At 44.8% G+C, this 21,250-nt stretch overlaps 1 protein-coding gene across 2 annotated transcripts in view; it reads right to left on the bottom strand.

Annotated features, from left to right (window-relative positions):
- Window positions 1-21,250, bottom strand: part of Clpb (ClpB family mitochondrial disaggregase) — a 122,348-nt gene that overhangs the window by 71,598 nt on the left and 29,500 nt on the right. For both annotated transcript variants that reach the window (XM_075971629.1, XM_075971630.1), the window contains exon 4: window positions 2,009-2,112. In XM_075971629.1, coding sequence (XP_075827744.1) covers window positions 2,009-2,112 — 104 coding nt within the window. The remainder of the gene's footprint in view (window positions 1-2,008; window positions 2,113-21,250) is intronic.

Genomic DNA, 21,250 nt, shown 5'->3' with positions numbered 1-21,250 from the left:
AATGTCAGCTGCAGTTAACGACAATACATCAAAACTGCCTTGCCACATGCTGGAGAACTCTAAATCATCAAGGCCTTATGATCATTTGCTCTAAAAAGTGCATGGTGGTAGGGAGTGTGTCTGCCTAGTAGACTGCTAGCACACAGAAATGTCATCAGTAAGGAGCTCTAAATAAACACCGAGTCTACAGAAAGCCCACTGGTAACTGCAGGCTATACAAAACAAAAAGAAATAGTTAATATCTTTCTTTCATGGCGGCCTTTCCTAATATTTTTATTTGTTTACCTGCAGTGAAGGTTGGTTGGCATTGGAGTTAGAAGGAACTCAGGGAGGCTGTTCAAATGAATAAATGAACAAAGTCTGTTTGTGAACCATCATGGTTGCTTCAATACCGAAGAGTCAGGCTGAGTAGTCATATCAAAGACCAAATGGTCCATAAAGTTGAAATTTACACAATTTGGCTATTCCCAGAAAAAAAAAACAAACCTGTTGATCGCTATTGTATTGCTCTAGAATGAATTTGAGCATCAACCTACAAAGAAACATAGAATGCAAAGCTGAGAGCAAAAGCTTGATTAGAATCTGCAAAATCTGCTAAAATTCTCAGAGCAGAAGAGAAGGCACTGCAAGAATCCCCACTCCTTCCTGGCCCCAGCATCTGACAGCTTCTCTGCTTTCTGGTGAGAGCACCCAAACAGCAAGCGCACAGACGCAAGGGAAAGCTGTGTTTGAGATAGCCCATCGGCAGAGTCCATTTTAAGTGGCAAAGAAAGGGCAAGTTTGGTACTCCTGAACTTCTCTTCTGTTTGAAGTACAAAGTGAACACTTTCTAGCTCAGAGGAATTTACAGAGGCACAGGTCATGGCCTACACAAGGAACTCTCAGTTGGGAAGGAGAGGGAAGATATGGGCGGCGAGAGTTCAAATAACCATAGAAGAGGCCAAGATTTAAGGAGCATCCAGAAGAGCAGCTGACAGCAGGGTAACTACGCACTCACGTGGGCATCGTGCCCTGATGCTCTTGGACACTCCCCTCATGTCACCGACCTGAGAAACTTTGTCCCTGGCGCAGCACCACAGAGCTGCCAGCCTTACTTCCCTCGCTCAGAGGGCTAAGTGCACCGAGGCTCTCCTCTGCTGAATCTCCTCCAGGATTCAAGTGCACTCCAGGATAAGGCAGTCAGCAGGGCTACTGTGCTGCTATTACTAGTTCCAGTTCTAAAGCAGCCACTGCTAAGCTGTCCTGTCACCAAGCTTCAGTGGAATAGCAGTCTGTCTGGGTGATGGCGGACAGTGGGTAGGAGGCAGGCACAGGTTACACAGGCAAAAGCTCACATATAGAACACACATTTGTCTGCAGCCAATGCAACCTACATTGTTCTCAATTTCATTTTTGAAGAACTCCTCACCAAAGACCACACAGACTGATCCGAGCAGGTTCTCTCCAATAGATAGGTGCCACAACACCTTTTTCTGCGGCCCAATAACCACCCACACATCCGTGAGGTATTAGCAATAAGCCCATTTTACAGCTCTCAGAAGATCAAGGCACAAAGGTCTGTTCCTAGCCCTAGGTCACAGCAAAGCAAAGCACCAGTCTCAGATATCAGACCACACACTGAAAAAGCAATATTCACAACTGTACTTAGAGACCTTTATGGCTAGGAACCACAGCATATGTTCTAGTACGGGGGCAGGGAAGTCTGTAGGGAGTGAAAGGAGCAAACTCACATTCCATGCAGTATCCTCAACAATTTCATTGAAATCTGTTCCACTGCCTGCTCCTAGGAGGCTCCCAGTCTCAGGAGACCAGGTGAAATGTGCCCTACCTCAATGAAGTCATGAAATCAGGCTCCGTTCTCTTCCCCAGACACTTTGGAACTGGTGAAAGGAACTATGAAAGGCATCTCTCCTAAGCCCCTCGGGATGCCCTCAAGTAGCTGCGGACACTGAGCAAAGCTTGTGGAAGCTTCTGAGACACCCAGAGCAGTGGGGTAGCCCAACCTTACCTTCCAAAGAATGTATTCCCTGTTCCTTGGCAGTCTTGTAGACACTGCTGAAATCATCCCCAAGGTTTGGGTCAGCTCCAGCAGCAAGCAGAACCTGTACCACGCTGGAAGCAATTAGAAAAGCAGATCAAATGGTCTGTTTTTCACAGTTCTAAGACAATTCATCCTACAACTTCTTATCAAATGCTCACTACATTCTAGTCACCGGTCTGTGGGCTAGGTTCCCTGTGATATGGCACTTACAGACTCCTGGGAAGGAACAAGTGTACAGCTACAGCAAAGAAAAATAATATGAACAGACATGAATATTGAGATTGGGGATGGGTGAGAACAGGGATAAAGGGAGAAGAGAGGGGATGTAGGCTGAGAGGATCAATACATCATTACATATTTATATAAAACTGTCTAAGAGCAAATTTAGTTAATAAAAACACCTAGGAATAAAGCTTCTGAAGGAGTAGATGAGGATGGGAAGCACACGTGCACTAGCAGGGCACAGGAGCAGCCTGAGTAACGCCTTCCAGCAAGACAGAGAAAGCAGGTCAGCACAATGCGAGAGATGGAGGTGTGAAAGGGAGCAAGGACAGACAGCAGGACATGATCACATATGCTTTCTTCTACAGATCCACACATGCACACACCCATGCATGTATAAATTCTGACATTACTAAAATATCAAAACCGGAAGTATCTCCTAGAGCCATTTCTTTAATCCAAACTCTAAGAGCAATCATTATAAAGAGTTTGGCATATTTTATCTCAAACCTTTGCGTTAGAGAAATCATTCCAGGAGCTGTGTAAAAATGGGCTGGAGAGTTTAAATAGTTGGCAGAGCCCCCACAAGGGCACGGGGCACAGTGCTTGAACTAGTTAACATGCACAGTGTACGGAAGCTTCCCTTCTTTCTTCTATAATGTAATGGTCCCACTAATACTCATCCCCCAAAAGGGTTTCTATAAAGAAGAAAGATGTCTTAAAACACAGGCTATTTATTTGACTGTTTTTTCAGGAAGCACATTTATAATTTACAATAACTGGGTCATAGATAAATTCTAAATGTATGTACCCCCTTTTCATGCAGGCCCAAAACATCATTTGCCTCAGTTGTAGAGAATTCTGAGATGATGCTGTGTTGTTTTTTTGTTTGTTTGTTTGTTTTAGATTTTTGAGGCAGAGTTTCTGTACACCCCTGGCTGTCCTGGAACTTGCTCTGCAGACCGCGCTGCTCTCACACTCCCAGGATAATCCTGCCCCTGCCCCTGCCTCTGCCCCTGCCTCTGCCTCTGCCCCTGCCTCTGCCCCTGCCCCTGCCTCTGCCCCTGCCTCTGCCCCTGCCTCTGCCCCTGCCTCTGCCCCTGCCTCTGCCCCTGCCTCTGCCCCTGCAGTGCAGGGATTAAAAGCACGCACTGCAGTCAGCTGTTCTGTCTTTTAACCAATCTTTTACTGTAAAAGAAAATGTCTTTAATATTTTGATGACAAGCAGACATGTTACTAGAAAATTCAGCCCTAGGAGAGGGCATAAGGAGCTCTTACAAAGACTTGCTATGTATGTAGCCTTGGTTATCCTTAAACTTGTGACAATCCTCCTGCTTCAGCTTCCCGAGTGCTTGTATTAACTCTAGGATAAGCACTCAAAGTATTGCTGAGCTGCCTCTTTCAGAGATGGGACTAATGTTTATTTTCACAAGCTGAGCATGAGGCACATGAGAACACCGTGCCTTCCCTCCTTCAGACATGTTTTCTTCTTTCTTTTTTAGAGCAAAACATGGAGCCAAACTACTACACTCATCTCTCCGATTCCTAGCCACGCTGAATTCCCAAACTACTACACTCATCTCTCCGATTCCGAGCCAAGTTCAATTCCCAAACCCAGGTGGAATAGTCCTCTGCTCCCTATCTCATGATTTCCCTGAGTGTCTTTGCCAGATTTTTACATTCAAAACCATTAACACTTTGAAAGGCATAAATGGCAGGTGTGTCAAAAAAAAAAATTCCTGGGATTATCAGACTATTAAAAAGCCAGACTTTACTTTCAGTTTTTTCTCTTGTTTCTGCAGTATTTGCAGCCAACCATGCTGCTGGCTTTTCCATGTATTACTTGGTTTGGCCGCTGTTATGCACAACACTTGGCTAAGTAAATTCTGGGACAAACTGGGCATGATTACATGAGTAATGACAATAATGGCTTATAACTTGTTATAATTACATAAATATTTTCTTTAGAGAGAGACTGTAGCGATGAGGCAAAGTTAAGAGCTGGAAGAGTTTTTCTTATAGAGTCAAGGTACACTCTCTGGGGAGTGCAGCTATTATCAGATAAGTTGTGCTTATAATATATTTATGACTATACAAGTTTTATAACAGCCCAGCAACTAAGATGCAATCCCACGAGTCCACACTTAATCCCAACACTAGGAGGATCTAGAGTCAAGGTCATCCTCAGCTACACAGTGTGTTCAAGGCTAGCCTGGGATGCAAACAAAGCCAGGAGTAATGGCTCATGCTAGTAAACTCATCTGCAGGGATACTGAAGCGGATGATTTCAAAAAATTTAAGGCTAGCCTGTAAGTTTTTTTTTTTAAGTAATCTTTTATATTTGAGCCAAAGTCTTTTGATTTTAAATTTATTCTACATGTCTCTTACATCATGTAATTCGATCCTATTCATGTCCCCGTTCCTTCGCATCCACCCTCAGCTCTGTACCCACCCCCCAAATAAAACAAAATTTAAGAGAAAAAAAGAAAAAAATTTAAACAGAGAAAACAATTAAAAAGCTCACCATGGAGTGTGACACAGTGAGTCAGCAGTAACCCCTTTATCCATGTATCTTTACTTGCAAGTGTTAATTGCAAAGAGTCATTGGTCTGGTGCGAGGCCTCTGGTTTCTACTACACCATCAATTCTGGGCCCTCACTAGGACTCTTCTAGGATATCCCATTGTTGCCTTGTATTGTGGAAATCCTGCAGCTTTGGGTCTGCAGGCCAGGTTCCTTCACATGCTCCAGCAGGTCACAGATGGGGCAGATGCTGGGCGGACCAAGTCATAACCCTGGGTCTGGGTCTGGGTCTGGGCAGCTGTAGGGTTGGTCCACCAGATGAGAAACGGAAAGAGTTCTCCCATTTTTACAATTTCAAGGCTGGCTCACCCACACCTACACTAAAAGGGTTGGCTCTCCTGCTCTGATGACTTCCACCTGCTCCAGGAGTTGATGGGGAGGGCAGAGCAATTCTCCCCCGCCCATGCTGCCTCAAGACAGCTGTTCACAGCTTTGGAGCTGGCTTACTCACACCCTTGCTAACAGGGTTGAGCCAAGGTCTTCTGAAGCCCAGACTAGCCTATGATTGGCTGCATAGTCAAGACTGGTCTAAAATTGCCGAACCTACTGACTCCACCTTCTGAGTATTAAGACTATGGATATACTACCCTTGGCTGGGAAAACTCCCTCATAGGATGATAACTAATAGTTGTAGAAAGTTCCAAAATTAGAAAATTACCATTCAAAAATTTAAATTCCTTTATTTGTGTGTACAGCTGTAGATGGCACAGTATCACATGGAGGTCAGATGACAACTTTCTGTACCACGTTGGCCCCAAAGATAACCAGGGAAGTTTCGAGAAGTACAAGCTAAAAAACTTACCTGAGTAGGTAGCATGGCACTTTCTAACATGCAGAGACCTGGAGTACAAACGCGGTTCTATCATTTATAGACAGTAACTGGGACAAGGTACTCGATCTTTTCCTTACCATAATAACAGAGATAGCAAGGCTTCCTAGCAGACTACGAGGAAGTAAACTCCACAGTGCCTACAAGTACATGGGAAAGCTGCACAGACATGAGCCTCTTCTCATGGTTGACACAATCATAGCAATAACTTGAATCTGGGCCCCAACTGACCACTCCCAGAATGTATGCCAGCACAGCCTTACACCAAGTAGGCAGCTCTTCTACAGTCTGCACAAGTTGACATGTTTTCAAGTCCAAATGAGAAGGGTTTGTCAATCTAAATTCAAAGGGACATAATTTGGTTAATCCTCAGCTGCTGCATCCAATCACTATTCAATCACACCCCCTCTCATGGCAGGCTGTCCCTCCAGGCAGCTAGTGTCACTAACTGTGCTACCTGGGCCTCTCCAGGTCCATGAGTATTGATTCCATCTGTCCAATTTGCAGGCTGCAGGACGTGTCCAAGCAACCGTGTATGCTGCCTTTGGCCCTGGAGGACAGACAGTGGTCTGGCAGGATGGCGAGAGGAGAGTGGCTGGGAACAGCCCTGGGGCTGCTAACCCAATCAAAGAAATGGGCAATTCACTTCGAAAACTTGGAGACTAAAGCGGCTAAGCAATCCAAGACAGTGACTCATCTGCAACCTTGAGAAGATTCCCTTCATTTCTGACAGAACTCAAAAGGCAGCAGCCCTACTGAGGAGAGACAGGCCTTAAGGAAGCGCTGCTCCGTGACAACCATGCCTCCAAACACCGTGTCAGAGTTTTCTCTCCAGCAACGGTCACAACTTACAGAGCACCGATCTTTGGTTAGCACCTCCTTGTGGAAGCCAGCTCAGCCTGGGTTAGAAGACAGTTCACCTCTTGCTTGGATGACCGAAGATCCCCACTGCATTGTGGGTACAGCAATACAGGCTGTGAGCCAGGCTAGAACAAGCAACCACAAGGTTGCTGAGGACAAATTTAACTGTAAGCCAGAGACAAGAATTTCCAAGAAGTTCACAGCAATGAAGGGACACTGGGAAAGAAGTGATGCCTGTTTCTTTTCTGCTACAGGGAAAGGAAATTCCCTGGTCCAAAGCATGAGTGGGAGGAGAGGAGAGCACAGGAAAGCATGGTGGGTCAGCTAGTATGAAGAGAGGACAAACGCTGACAGTCCAGTGGCAGGCAGGGTCTACAAAGGGAGAGTGGGACCGCTCCTCTATCCTGGGACTGGCATGCTGGCTGCCATGTTGCAGGTCTAGGCTCAACCACCTCTGCCTTATATTTAAGTCTGACATACACTGGATTTTAATCATATGACTAAAGGAGGCAGAGGACATCATTCAATTCAACTGAGTTTTCTCTAACCTCTCATCTCTATTCAAAGGAACTATTCAACCCACCCTTTACTGGCCTTGAGTTATCAGGAATTCTCTCAGGCAGCTCAGGATCTGGCTTCAGGTGGTCTACAGAAAGATCTGCCTATCTCAAAGCTGGAGATTATCCCCTACTTCCCTTACTGATAGGAAGAAGCAGAGAATGTCTATTTCAGGAGATGTGCTACAGAGCCCTCACTTCCCCATACTGACTCTCAGCTATCAGCCTGTAGTAAATTTGGACAGACAAGCTAAGACTGGGGAAGAGACCCCCCCAAAAAATAAATAAAAAATAAAAATGAAAAAATGACAAGGATATAAAGCCACTTTCTATAAGAGGACACCAGAGATCAGATTAGGAAGCAAGTTCATCTATTATTAGAGAAACAAACTAAAACAACAAGGTACTTCTTTAAACTCAATATATTGACAAAAGTTAGAAAGCTGAAAAATACCAAGTATCAGTGAGAACATGGGAATCTGGGGTTCTCCAGGCACTGTCAGGGTATAGACCAGTGCAGTCATTCTGTTCGGGAAGCTTCTCTTGTAACACTTCATCAAATTAAGGTGCCTCGTCCTGTGTTACACGTGCTCCTGAATATGTATTTCCTAGAGAAAAACCTCATACAGGCCCATAGAGGGAAATAAGGGACTGTTCACCACAGCATTTTGCAGCAGCAGGAGTCGCCTGGAAGCAAGGGTATATCCCCGGGCGATGGAGCTGAACGTGGTAGCTAGGACACGATGCAGGCTGATGCTGATGCACACACAGCAACACGGGTATGTGACTTCTTAAGGGGAACTGAGGACCACTTCTGTTTATATATTGAGCCTGGTCATTTGTTGCAAGGGTTATTCCTTCTAGGAAGTTTCCTCAGCTATAGAATTCTAAGTCCTGACTGATCTTTTGGACTGAAGAATTAGGGACCCAAGATAGTCAGCAGACTCACTGAACTGTATCAAAGGTCAAAGATACCACTTTACTGTTTCTTGCTTCAACTGACTATGATCTTTCACCTTTGGGGTACCAACTAGCACCATTATGAACTCAGTGATGCCCTCTGAGCCCCAACTTGGGGTTTCATTCTTCCTCTCTGCACAGCACCCAGGTGGCCTTCATGGTTCACAGTTGTCTGACTTTTATTTGCTTTCCTACCAGAGTACAGAACAAGAGCCATATCTCAAAACTTATTTCTCGGCCCTGTACTTAGTGCAGGCAACTTAGATCTTATGTATCTTTACTTTGAAATATGTAACCATGTGTCACACTAACCAGTGTACTAGGCACTTCAGATTGTTTTCTGAATGAGTGCACAAATACATGAATGAGAAGGGATACAATCTTATTTGATGGGAATGGAAGAGAAACTTGGAAGGGCTCTGTTCTGCTGAACCTGTAGGTCTGAAGTGGGCTGCATGGGCTGCAGGCGGTTAGCTGTGAAAACCTGCATCTCACTTTCCTAGGCACCCGGCCCTTCGCAGTTTGCAGACAATTCCTAAACAAAACTGAGGACATGCCCGGGAGAGTGGTCCCCAAGTGGCAGTTCCTGGGACTCCGGGAACTCCCTTTGGAGCACAGCTAATTAACTTGTTGATCTGGCAGTAATTAGAGCAGAGGTGGGAGTGTGCCTCGGAAGTCTGCTCATTCTAACCCTGTGAGCTGTTGCTTTCAGGCTCATCAGTGTTAAGAGTTGCTTTCTGGTTTCAGTGGCTGCAGTTGTTTGGGGTTCTTACATTGTTTAGGGGAAAGAAGAGAAGCCTGTGGTGTGAGCTGGGGCTGGGCCAGGTGTGTGCAAGATGGCTGCTAATCAGCTGGAAATGATGAAGCAAGGGGCAATGACCCCAGGTCCAGGTCATTCCCACACACTGTCAAGCTTCACAAGACACTCCATATCCTCCTCCCCTTCCCCATCCCACATCTAAAGCACACACAGGCCGCTGTGATAAGTGTCACAGGCAGGAGAGGACAAAGTAACCCATTCTCAGCCCAGCCCACAGTCCCATGAGAAGCAAAGTCAAGAGTGGGGGCCGTTCAGTAGCATACTGACTGACTTCCCAAGGCTGGGCAGCCTGACCACAGGCACTGATGTGTGCTAACTCTAGGGGCCCTGTGGCACGGCACATGAACTGGGAAGGCAAAGGGCAAGGAGAGAACAGTTTTCTTTGTAAAGCTAGCTTCTTTACAAACGAATTAAAGAAAGGTAGCAAGTAAGGTGCCTGTGGAAAATGTGTCCCAGTTTCTCATAGGGCAATAATAAGCTTCTGTCGATTACTATGAAACCAGAAAGCACCCAGTGTACTAGGCACCTTACAGAATCACTAGTTCAGATCGTTATGCATCTTGCAAAGGACAATATTATTTTGTAAAAGAGTAAACTGAGGCTCAGCAAGAGTCAAATGTATACACTAAATAAACCAAGATGCAAAAATACACGCCAGATTGGGTCTAAAGTCAGGCACATTCCCAGTGACTCATTAGTTTGCAGTACTAACTCTGTAGACCAGGCCGGCCTTGAATTCAGAGACCCGCCTGCCTCTGCCTCCCAATGCTGGGATTAAAGGTGTGTGCCACCACCACCTGCCTAGCTGTTGTACTATCTCAGTCACTGACCTGCTATGTAACTGAGGACTGTGATATTTTCAGATGGTAGTTAAAGTGAAGCAGGTCACAGCAGCTAGCTGGGACAAAGAGAAGGTGCCCCATATAGACAACAGTCAAAATCAGTGGTGGTCCAAGACAGGTGACACATTTAGACATGAGGCTCGAAAACAGCATGGCATAGTAAGGTGAGAACCAAGAAATGAAGATCACCCAGCACAGCCTTCCTAGGACAATCCCTGACTAGTTCTAAGATGACATACGGTCACCAACCTTATCAGGACTTCTTACTGCAGTATGGGTCTAAATTAGACTCTTTGGCAAGTGACCTATCAGAATGACAGGGCTGTGTAAAAATAATGACTAATGAGATAATGCTACACTCCTGACTCACACTGGGACTCCTGCACAGTCACTTGGGACACAGAGATTTCAGTCAGTATTGACCTAAGTATTACCCTGGATTTCACAGCAGTTTTGGTTTTAACTATTGACCTGTACATTCGCCCCTCTTATTTTTCTTTCTTTCTTCCTTTCTTTTTCTCTTTTTAAATTCATTTAACTTTATTTTATGTGCATTGGTGTGAAGATGTCCGATCCCCTGGAACTGGAGTTATAGACAGCTGTGAGCTGCCATGTGGCTGCTGGGAATTGAACCTGGGTCCTCTTGAAGAGCAGCCAGTGCTCTTAACTGCTGAGCCATCTTCCCAGTCCCAGCCATCTCTCCAGCGACCCTTTTTTTAAAGACTCATTTGTATGTGTACCAGTGTCTTTGTGTGTATTTGTGTGTGCACACATGAGCGTGGATGCCCTGGAGGCCAGAGAGGCCATCAGCTACTCTGTAGCTGGAGCATTAGGTGGCTGTGAACTGTTGGCTACGGATGCTGGAAGCTAAACTCAGGTCCTCTGCAATGCTGCAGGCAATGACTCCTAAGTCATTTCTCCAGTTCCTTTATTAATGTTTTAATTAAAAACAATTCTTTTTTTTAAAAAAATATTTATTTATTATGTATACAATATTCCATCTGTGTATATGCCTGCAGGCCAGAAGAGGGCACCAGATCCCATTACAGAAGGTTGTGAGCCACCATGTGGTTGCTGGGAATCGAACTCAGGACCTTTGGAAGAGCAGACAATGCTCTTAACCACTGAGCCATCTCTCCAGCCCTTAAAAACAATTCTTAGGGGGCAGGGAGATAACTCAGTGGTTAAAAGTACTAGCTCCTCTACCAGAGGGTTCAGTTCCCAGCACCCACATGGTGGCTCACAACCACGTTTACTATTTTTCTATTGCGGTGATAAAGCACCACGACCAAGGGAAATTATCAAAGTGTTTAATGGGCTGGTGGTTTCAGAGGGACAGAGTTCATGAGAGCTGAGAGCACGGCAGCAGGAACAGCAGAGCTCAACCTTGCAGGGGGCAGGGAGGACAATGGACTCAAAGCCTGCCCCCAGGAATATGCTCCTCCCAAGCCCACACCTCCTAATTTTTCTCAAATAGTTCCACCAATGGAGAACCAACTATTCAAACACAAGCTTATGACGGTTACTTGCTTTCAAACAACTCTATTTCCAGGAGATCTGACACTCTCTTGCCTCTGTGGGCACTAGGTATACATGCAGACAAAAAAATACCACACATAAAAATAAATCTTAAAAAAAGTTCTTGGGCTAGGGAGATGGCCCAGTCAGTCAGCAAAGTGCCCGCTGTGCAAACCTAAGGCTCGAATCCAAGCCTTAGCACTCACATAAAGCAGTCCAGTGTGGTGCATGTGCCTGGACTGCTAGCACTAGAGGAGGGGCAGGAAAAGGCAGTCGCTGGTGCTTAATGGCCAGCCCATACAGCCACATGGTGAGCTCAGGTTCAGTCAAAGACTGTGTATCAAAAAACAAGGTTTACCAGGTGGTGGTGGTGCACGCCTTTAATCCCAGCACCCAGGAGACAGAGGCAGTGTATCTCTGTGATTTTGAGGCCACCCTGGTCTACAGGACAGCTAGAACTGTATGTAACACAGAGAAATCCTGTCTTGAACCCACCTCCCCAGCAAAGAAAAACCAACAAGGTTTATAGTCACAGAGAAAAACACCCAATGTTGACCTCTACTCTCCACATACACACTCATGCACGCACGCACACGTTCACGCACACACACACATACACACCTATATAAATTCTTTCTGCAGTGTTGAGGACTAAATCCAAGGCTTTATACATGACATACAAACATTATAACCCTGACTTATACCCTTGTCCCCATTAATTTTTACCAGTACGAATTTAATCATTGCTACAAGCCATTGAGATAATGTTCTTTCATCTAGCCTATCAATATACCTTTGTATATATCATTTAATCTGCCTGTTTGATTGGCCTCGATGAAATCAGTGATGTAGTGATGAACAGAACACAGCCCCATGGCTCATCACTTGACTCTGGCTCTATAGTCTTACGTCCGTTCATAGATAAACAACTAACCAGGCCGTTCACTATTTATTAGAGTAAACATATTGTTTCCTACACCATATTTACTCATGTAGCTGTCACATTGCTGAAACTCGGACACACTGGCCTCATCTAACTCTATCCTGCCCCTCCAGCCTATGAGTCCTATTCAGATAAGTAGCTTAAGGCACAGATGCACTGGAAGATGTCTCAAAGAAGAGGAATGGGTCTGGACCATGTCACAGTCCCCAAAATGAACAGCCTTTCCTCAGCAGCTGAACCAGATGGCACTGGAAGCCGCCCTGCCCCAACTGACACTCTCCAGAAGAAAGAGCACTGAGCATACAACTCCAGAATAGAATACAGAATTGAAGTGGGGTGGGGAGGGGCGGATACTGTCATGTTAGGCAAATGAGTTGGCACAGTTTTCCATTGAGCAATGTCTTGGGTTGTCTGAGGTCGAGGCATGCATCTGCCAAACTAGAAACGGGAGTATGCTGCAACGGAATATCATTACTACGAAACAGGATTATCGTGAACAGCGACTCCAAATGGGATTAGAAATGATTCTTTGTTACTCAGAGATAATCGGCCACAGCAGCAGTAGTGGGGAACCATCAAGCCCTGAATACTTTTCTGGGGGCATGGCACTGGCATTCCAGGCACTTGGCTAGTACCCTTGCCCACCCTTCCTTGCTGGGAAATACTGGGCACTGCCCTAATTGGGCAGAGGGCCACCTGAGACGAGAGCCAACTCTGTATAAAGAACTTTACTCAAGGGTCCCCTGTATAAAGAGGGAAAGGGCTGAAAAGGGAAACCAGAGCTCTACTGGTTCTTAGTCACCTAAGAGTTATAGATGAGGCAGGTACCATTGCCACTACGTCTTAGGTAGGTTTACCTGAAGGCCCTTCTGGGGAAGTCAGAAATAATAATAATGGAGGCACTTAAACCCAGCACAGCTTACTTTACAGCAGGACACTGCTCTAAACACTTTATGTCTATTTCTACATTTAACCTCACAGGCTGAGGTAGACCTGCTTATTATCCTATTTTACAGCCAGAAAAATAATCACAGAGAAGTCAAATAATTTGCCAAGTGAGTAAGAGGCAGAGTATGAGTTCAAACCCAGGTACCTGACTCCAGAGCCCACAACTGTTTACATACTAGCCAGAGATGTCCAACCCTGTGACACTGAGATATGCGTTGTCATCTTCAAATGTCTTGGCTGCATTCATAGATATCCTGAGGGGAAGACTGGATACACTTGTGCTGAGGAGGTCACAGCCAGAGACAAAGTTGGCCAATGCTTCCAAGTAAGGTCTCTGTGCTGAATAGTTTATGTTAACTTGACACACAGTTTTTAGTGAACTTGACTAACTTTATCTGACAGAAGAGACCCTCAAAATGCCTCTATAAGATATGGTTGTAGGCACAGGTGGTGGTGACACTCACCTTTAATCCCAGCACTCAGGAGGCAGAGGCAGGAGGATCTCTCTGAGTTCGAGGCCAGCCTGGTCTACAAGAACTAGTTCCAGGACAGGCTCTAAAACTACAGAGAAACAAAACAAACAAAAAACCACAAGATATGGTTGTAGGGCATTTTCTTAATTAGTGATTGATGGGGGAAGGCCCAGTACATTGTGGGTGGTGCCATCCCTGGACTGATGGTCCTGGGTTCTATAAGACAGCAGGCAGAGCAAGCCAGAGGAATCAAGCCAGTAAGCAGCTCCCCCATGGCCTCTGTAACAGTTCTGACTTCAGGTTCCTGCCCTGTTTTGAGATCCTGCCCTCACTTCCTTCAACGGTGGAGTAAGATGTTAAAGTATAAGCTGCTTTAGGCATGGAGCTCCATCTCAGCACCTGAAACCTAACTGAGTCTTCCTTGAGCACTCTTCGGTCTTAGATCCTGCAAAGTAGCGGGGCAGGGACACCTTGCCTCCTCGCCCTCCGATCTAAGCAGCAGCAGAGGAGGCTACCAGGGAGACTGCCAGAGTCCAGCAAGGGCAGCACCAGCTTGCTGGCACCAAGACCACCTGTGGAGCCTCTGAGTGCACAAGGGAGAGGCCTAAAGAGCCTCCCCTATGGAACAGCACCCTGGCGGGACTGCTGGTTTCTTAGAGGCAGGACTTAATGGTCCCCTTCCCTGAGTGAGGCAGAGGAAAAATAAGCAAATGCTAAAAATAAATGACTGCTCTGAAAGAGAATTAAATGGTCGCCAGCCAAGGATGGCAGCATCTGAAAATTAACAAAGCCCAGGTACCACATCCAGGAAGGCCTTGGCAAATGCGTGTTATCTACTCATTAGCTCAGTTCCTCAGGGACGCCAGCCAAGCAGGGCAGGCAGTGCCGGGAACCAGTCCTTCCGATGCTGATGAAGTGCACTTGGGGGTGGGGGTGGGGGTGGGGGTGGGCAAAGGCAGTAGGAGGAGGGAGACTCTCACGCGGAATTTCAAACAGTTTTGCTGGGTCTCCGCTCTCCCTAGGATTCTCACCTTCTCTGAGGCAGGAGCTTGCAGACACAGGCAGGCCCCAAAAAGACTCACATCTGGATGTTTACACCAGAGGTCTCCTTCAGAATCCTAGTAATAGCCTCATTATTTAGGGGTCTCACTGGCCTGAATGAAGCCTAGGGATAAGGAGCCCAAGAATGGAGGGGAAAAGGCTACAACCCCCACCCCATTGTTCAGACTTTCTCCTCATTGGAATGAAGAGTCATATACCTGTGAGCATATGTAAACCCAATGCATGCTGGGACAAAGGTGACTCTCATGATTCATCAGCAGCAAAACTTCACGATGTCACTGATCTCCATTCTCTACTAACCATCAGAACGTAGTATTCTATTGCTGGATACCAGCAACAGAAAGAATCAAAACACTCCAGGCAACCAACTACATTACCACAAACATGAATTCTCAGTACACCACTGGTCACAGCTAATAATGAATATTAGAGAAGATGACAGTTTTTATTTATCTATCTCACTATTTAACTAGTTGTTTTGTTTTTTTGAGACAGGATCTCAATATATAGCCCCAGATGGCCTAGCACTTACTGCATGATCTTGCCTTTGCCTCCTGAGTGCTAGGATTATAGGTGTGCCTATGCTATATTTTGCTTTTTAGAGGCTGGGTTTCACTCTAGCCCTGGCTGGTCTGAAATTCATTCATTATATAGCCCAGACTGGATTCCAACTTGTGGGAATCCTCCTGCCTCAGCCTTTCAAATGCTGGGAATGCAGATGTGAACCACCACATCTAGCTCTGTCTGGGATGAGAGCTTTTAAATATGCTTTTCTAAGCCAAGTTTACTGAAGTATCATTTATTTTATGCTTTTGAAGTATCATTCTAAATATACCTTTTAAAAGATTATATATATATATATATTTTTTTGAGACAGGGTCAACATAGATATAATTAGATTGGTCTTAATCTCACTTTGTAGCCTAGGACAACTATTCAAAATGTATGATTTAATGCATTTTATTTTATTTTTTTTTTATTTATTTATTTTTTTTTTTTGGTTTTTTTCGAGACAGGGTTTCTCTGTGGCTTTGGAGCCTGTCCTGGAACTAGCTCTGTAGACCAGGCTGGTCTCGAACTCACAGAGATCCGCCTGCCTTAATGCATTTTAATAATGATGTAGGTAACCACATATAATCACCACAATCATTAAGATACAGAATATAAACCAGGTGGTGATGGTGCTTGCCTTTAATCTCAGCATTTGGGAAACAGAGGCAGAGGCAGGCGAATCTCTAAGTTTGAAGCCAGTCTGGTCTACAGAGTAAATTCCAGGACAGCAAAGGGCTACACACAGAAACCTTGTCTCGAAAAACCAACCAACCAACCAACCAACCAACCAACCAACCAACCAACCAATAAAAAGATATAGCAATATTGAATATTTCTACCATCCTAAAAGTTCTTTAGCTGGGCAGTGGGAAGTAGAGGCAGGTGGATCTCTGAGTTAGAGGCCAGTCTGATCTACAGAGTTCATTTGCATAAGCAAAGGCTCTTACTGACAGAACTGTCTCCCTAACCACCTAGTTGTTTTCAAAAATAAAAAAGGACTTAGGTTTATTGCCAGGGGCATGGTGGTGCACACCTTTAAATGAAGTAGGAAAAACATCTTGTTTGAAGCCAACTGGGGCTATATAACAAGACCCTAAACAAACAAACAAACAAACAAAAAGATTTGAGTCATGTGATGTGGGAGGTGGGTGCGTGCAGTTGCGTGTGGAGTCCAGAAGAGGGTTGGAGCTGGTGTTACAGTATCTGTGAGCTGCCTGATGGGGATGATGGGGACTGAATGAACCCAGGTCCTCTGTACGAGCAAGATGAGCTCTCAAACACTAAACCATCTCTCCAGCTTTCCTGACCCGGCACCTAAACTATGGAGTATTATCCGATTAAATGAACGTACCGCAGTTTGTCGATTTGCTACTTGATGGACACTTCCAGTCTTTGGTTGTTTTACAAATTAAGCAGCTACAGATATCTGCATCCGAATCATATTTCTCTAGAACAAATACCTTATTTCTCTAGGAGCTGTTATTTCTGTGCTACATGGCACGTTTGCTTTCCTTTGGTAAGAAAGCTGCTTAAGTGTTTTCCGATGTGGCTGTATCATTTTATGTCCTGGAAGCAATGAATGGTAATTCTTTTTGCACCCCTGCCAGGACTTAGGACTGTTAGCATATCATTATAACTTTAATTTCCATTTCCCTATGACCAACGCTGTGTCTTTTCATGTGCACATTTTCCATCTATCCCTTATTTAAGTACAACATCTCAAGTCTTTTGTCCACTTTTAAAAAATTTAGTTGCTTGTCTTAATTGATCTGTAAAAGTTCTTTATATATTCTAATACTGCTCCCTATCATCTGATGCTTTCACAGCTTGCTTGTTATTTTAGAATAAGAAACTAAAATGATCTAATCCATGCCATTTTTTAAACATACTGCTTCTCTCTGCACATGTACTCTGATGAAGGGAACAAAAAGGACTTAAACTTTCAATTTGTAAATATCATTGGCCTGTTGGATCTTAGGACCAAGCTGCGCTTGGTGTCTGCAATAGAAGACTATTTTTATCTCCACTGGATGCTCCCAACCTCCCTAGACCTTTAAGGAAAGCTACATCTGGAGAAACGACTGTCTTAAAAAGAGCCCTCCCACCCCCCCTCCCCTCTCCTGGCTCTGTACTTTCCAAAGCCCTGTTCTGGTTCGCCAGGCTTCTGGAATGGTCAACAGTCGTCACACTCTGTCAGTGGCCATTGTCCACTGGGAAAGGTGGGAGGCTCCCGATCCATCCTCCAGTGAAAGAGCAAACAGTGGAGCCTGTGCCTGCTTGGACATCAAAGTTGAGCAAACCGGCCTGGCAGACCTTGCTTCCCCGCCTACACAGCCTGCAACTGCCATCTGAAGGAGCTTCTCCACGCAGGTCATGACTCTCAGCTTGTCATCCCACACATCAAAGTTCCCACCACACACGAACTGGGTGCACAGGTTCAAATCAAGTTGCTCAACAGTGGATACTCGGACATTGTGCCTAGCTTTAATCCTGTGTTTTCCCAAGTAATTAAGCCTTCTTGCTTATGAACTTGTGACTAAGTAAAGCATCACTGAGAGGTTGTAACATCAAAGTGCTGTCCACCGTCTGTCTGTGTTTGGTAAAATTGGATTTCTTTTCCTTCTTAAAGAAAGACTAATTGAATTTCACCGAAAGCTCCATATATTTGCACTAGCTGGTGGAGGCTATTCTAAGTCGAAGTGATCAGCCCAGGACCGTGTGGCTTGGCCTTTAGTTTTGCTGGGTCAGAGGGTAATACAGAATGGGGCCCCCGGACTCAGGCTAAACAAGTGCCTTGTGGCAGAAGGCTCATCAGGGGCTCAGAAACTGGTGACCGGACTGTTAACACTCTGCCCACGCTGTTGCTAGTGCTGACCATGGGACGGTCCTAGGAGAATGTCAGGAAGTCTTTGGTCATTGAGGACTATGGCCATTATGTTACTCAAGTCCTCGGTCATTAGCAGTCAAACTGTGTGTGCGTGCGTGTACGTGCTATGTGGGCACATGTGTGTGGAAGCTACAGGCTGATGCTGAATGTCTTCTTCAATGCTAGGGTAGGCCAGCAAGCCCCAGGGACCTGCCCAGTTTACCTTCCCAAGGCTGGGATTCCAGGCAGCTGGGTACACTGTCCTGCCCAGCTTTTCATGTAGGTCTTCTTACTTATGCAGCCAGACCATTTTCCCACTCTCAAGTCATGTTCTGTAGGACAGTTTGTGATTGCTTACACTCTGTACCTTCATGTAGCTCAGCACAGCAGCACCTGATACATCATGGTTTGAAGCTGCCCAGATGGATGAAATGATAGGAAAAAAGTTCAAAGTTCTTTAAACTCCAAAGTGTCTCTCTCCAGAACCAAAACTCGGGATTGCTATCTGACTTCATTAGTTAGTTACCCGATTTACAGTCACACAGCAAACTCCACTGACGTTAAGTACGACTCAAGAACTAATCTCTAGATAGAAGGAGTTCAAGAGATGCCACGTTTTCCTCAATATTATTTTTACACAAACAACCTATTTTTAGAAAAGAAAACCTCTGGTTCAATATCCTGAAACAATTATCTTTCCTTCTAAAAACATTATTTTGATCTTGATCCAGTTTTTAAGTCTTTGATATATATTTGTATTTAATTAAGTCACTTCAAAACCTTTTTATAAATAAAGGAGTAAATCTTAAATTAAGCTTCTGTGATGACATTATTCAAAACTAAATAAAATAAATGCATTCAGAAATCCCAATTGGTGAGCAGTTAAGCGCCTTAAAGATTTGAGGAGATTGTTTTCTAGAGCCCTGAGGGTGAACTGGCTCTCTTTGGGTCCACAGGCTGCAGATATCTAAAGAAAGCGGAAGTCCTCTGCTGTCAGCCTTGAATGAAGGGGTGGTGCCTCTCTGCTTTCCCTTCATACTTCTCTAAGAGGAATTGTATATGACAGAGATCTGTTTTTCACTGATGTTATTTCAAGTACTAGCAAAAGTAGGGACCCCAAACTTCTGTGATATCAATAAATAACCTAACCAGACCAATGCTATTTTCAATAAAAAGTTGTCCCACTTGGATAATGGAAGGAAGAGGAGGGCACGGAATGGATGTTTAAAAACCCACCCAGTGATTGTCCTGAATGGCTCAGGGGGTAAACAGAGCTTCCTGTGCGGGCATGAGGCCAGAGTGGGGATCTGGGTACCCCTGTAAAAGCTGGGTATAGGACCATGTCTATAACTCCAGTGCTGGAGGAAGCTGAGGCGGGTGAGTCCAGGGGCTTGTTAGCCAGTCAGGCAGTCAAATCAGCAAGTTCAATAAGAGACTGAATGAAGTTTATGCCCTGGCAGTGCTGAAGCAGGCATGGACAGCAGGTTCTTGTCCATATTGGGTTTCATGGTCTAAATTGATGAGGACAACTAACCAGGTCTCTTTCTCAAGAGGGCATCAGTGAGAGGCTACATCTCAAAAAATGCAATGGAGAGTGATACAGAAAGATACCCAACACCAACATTTTTGTTTTCTGAGACACGGTTTCTCTGTGAATCTCTGGCTGTCCTGGAACTCACTATGTAGACCAGGATGGCCTCAAACTCAGAAATCCACCTGTCTTCTGCCTCCCAAGTGCTGGGATTAAAAGCACGTGTCATCACTGCCCGGCTCAACACTGACTTCTAGTGTCTGCAAGTGTATATATTAATGAGTGCACCTGCACGCATATGCACATGCTTGTATAGAACTGTCTCACCCACCCATATTTAAAAAACAAAGTGGCACATGACTAAATCCCAACACTCAGGAGGTTGAGGTAGGAGGATCAGGAGTTTAGTCAGTCTGGGCTACATGAGACCGTATCTCAACCCATACCTCCATCCCAAAAGAAGACTATAGGTTCAATTTCAAGCATTAGTTAAAAAACAAAACAGAAAGGGATAGGTCAGGGCTAAGCCCAATGTGGAACAAATACATACCCACACCCACATACACACACACACACACACACACACACACACACACACACACACACACACAAAGATAAAACAAACAAACAAAAACCCCAAGCCAACTAGTAATAATCTTAGAAGCCAAGTAGGTAAAAGCCAACACTCATTTTGCTCAGCAGGCATCACTGAATTGTTACTGCCCTGGAGAAGGATAGAGTCATCAGTTAAACCAACCCCATTAAACTCAGAGAGCAGTGTCCCCAAAAGCACATTCTCCAGCAATCTGGTCACTAATTGAGAGTGTTCTTAAGAAGAGTGCTCAACTCTGAAAATACCACACACAGAAGAAACACCGTCTGCTTCCTCACCACTGGGACTTCCCCACATATGGAAAAACCTGCAAACTCGGCAAGACAATGGGTAGGTGGGTATAGGTAGAATCAGTGGTGGAAAGTAATGTGTGTGATAATGTGTGCTTGTGCATACAGAGATGACTTGTGTCCTTGGTCACCAAAGAGTAACAACTCCCATTCATAACCTGAGGCAGACACATTTTTTTTTTTTTTTACTTATAAGAAACAGTGGCATAAGAACAGACAGGAGGACGAATGGAACCGAAAAGAAGACCCGGATGTCAATCCACATATCTTCAAACACCTGATTTTTGACAAAGAAGCAAAATATATCAAATGGAAAAAAGAAAGCATATTTAACAAGTGGTGCTAGCATAACTGGATATCAACATATAAAGAATGAAAATAGACCCATATCTATCACCATGCACAAAACTCAAGTCCAAATGGATCAAAGACCTCAACATAAACCACACTGAACCTCATAGAAGACAAGGTGGGAAGTACACTTGTACGCATTGGTACAGGGAACCGCTTCCTAAATAAAACCCCAGCAGCACAGACACTGAGAGAAACAATTAATAAATGGGACCTTCTGAAACTGAAAAGCTTCTGTAAAGCAAAGGACACGGTCAACAAGACAAAATGACAGCCTATAGAATGGGAAAAGATCTTCCCCAACCCCACATCAGACAGAGGTCTGATCTCCAAATTATACAAAGAATTCAAGAAATTGGTCATTAAAAGAACAAATAATCCAAAAAAAA

This window comes from Microtus pennsylvanicus, chromosome 5 (genome assembly GCF_037038515.1).
Source record: "Microtus pennsylvanicus isolate mMicPen1 chromosome 5, mMicPen1.hap1, whole genome shotgun sequence".
NCBI lineage: Eukaryota > Metazoa > Chordata > Mammalia > Rodentia > Cricetidae > Microtus > Microtus pennsylvanicus.
This window is presented reverse-complemented; position numbering and strand designations above follow the sequence as displayed.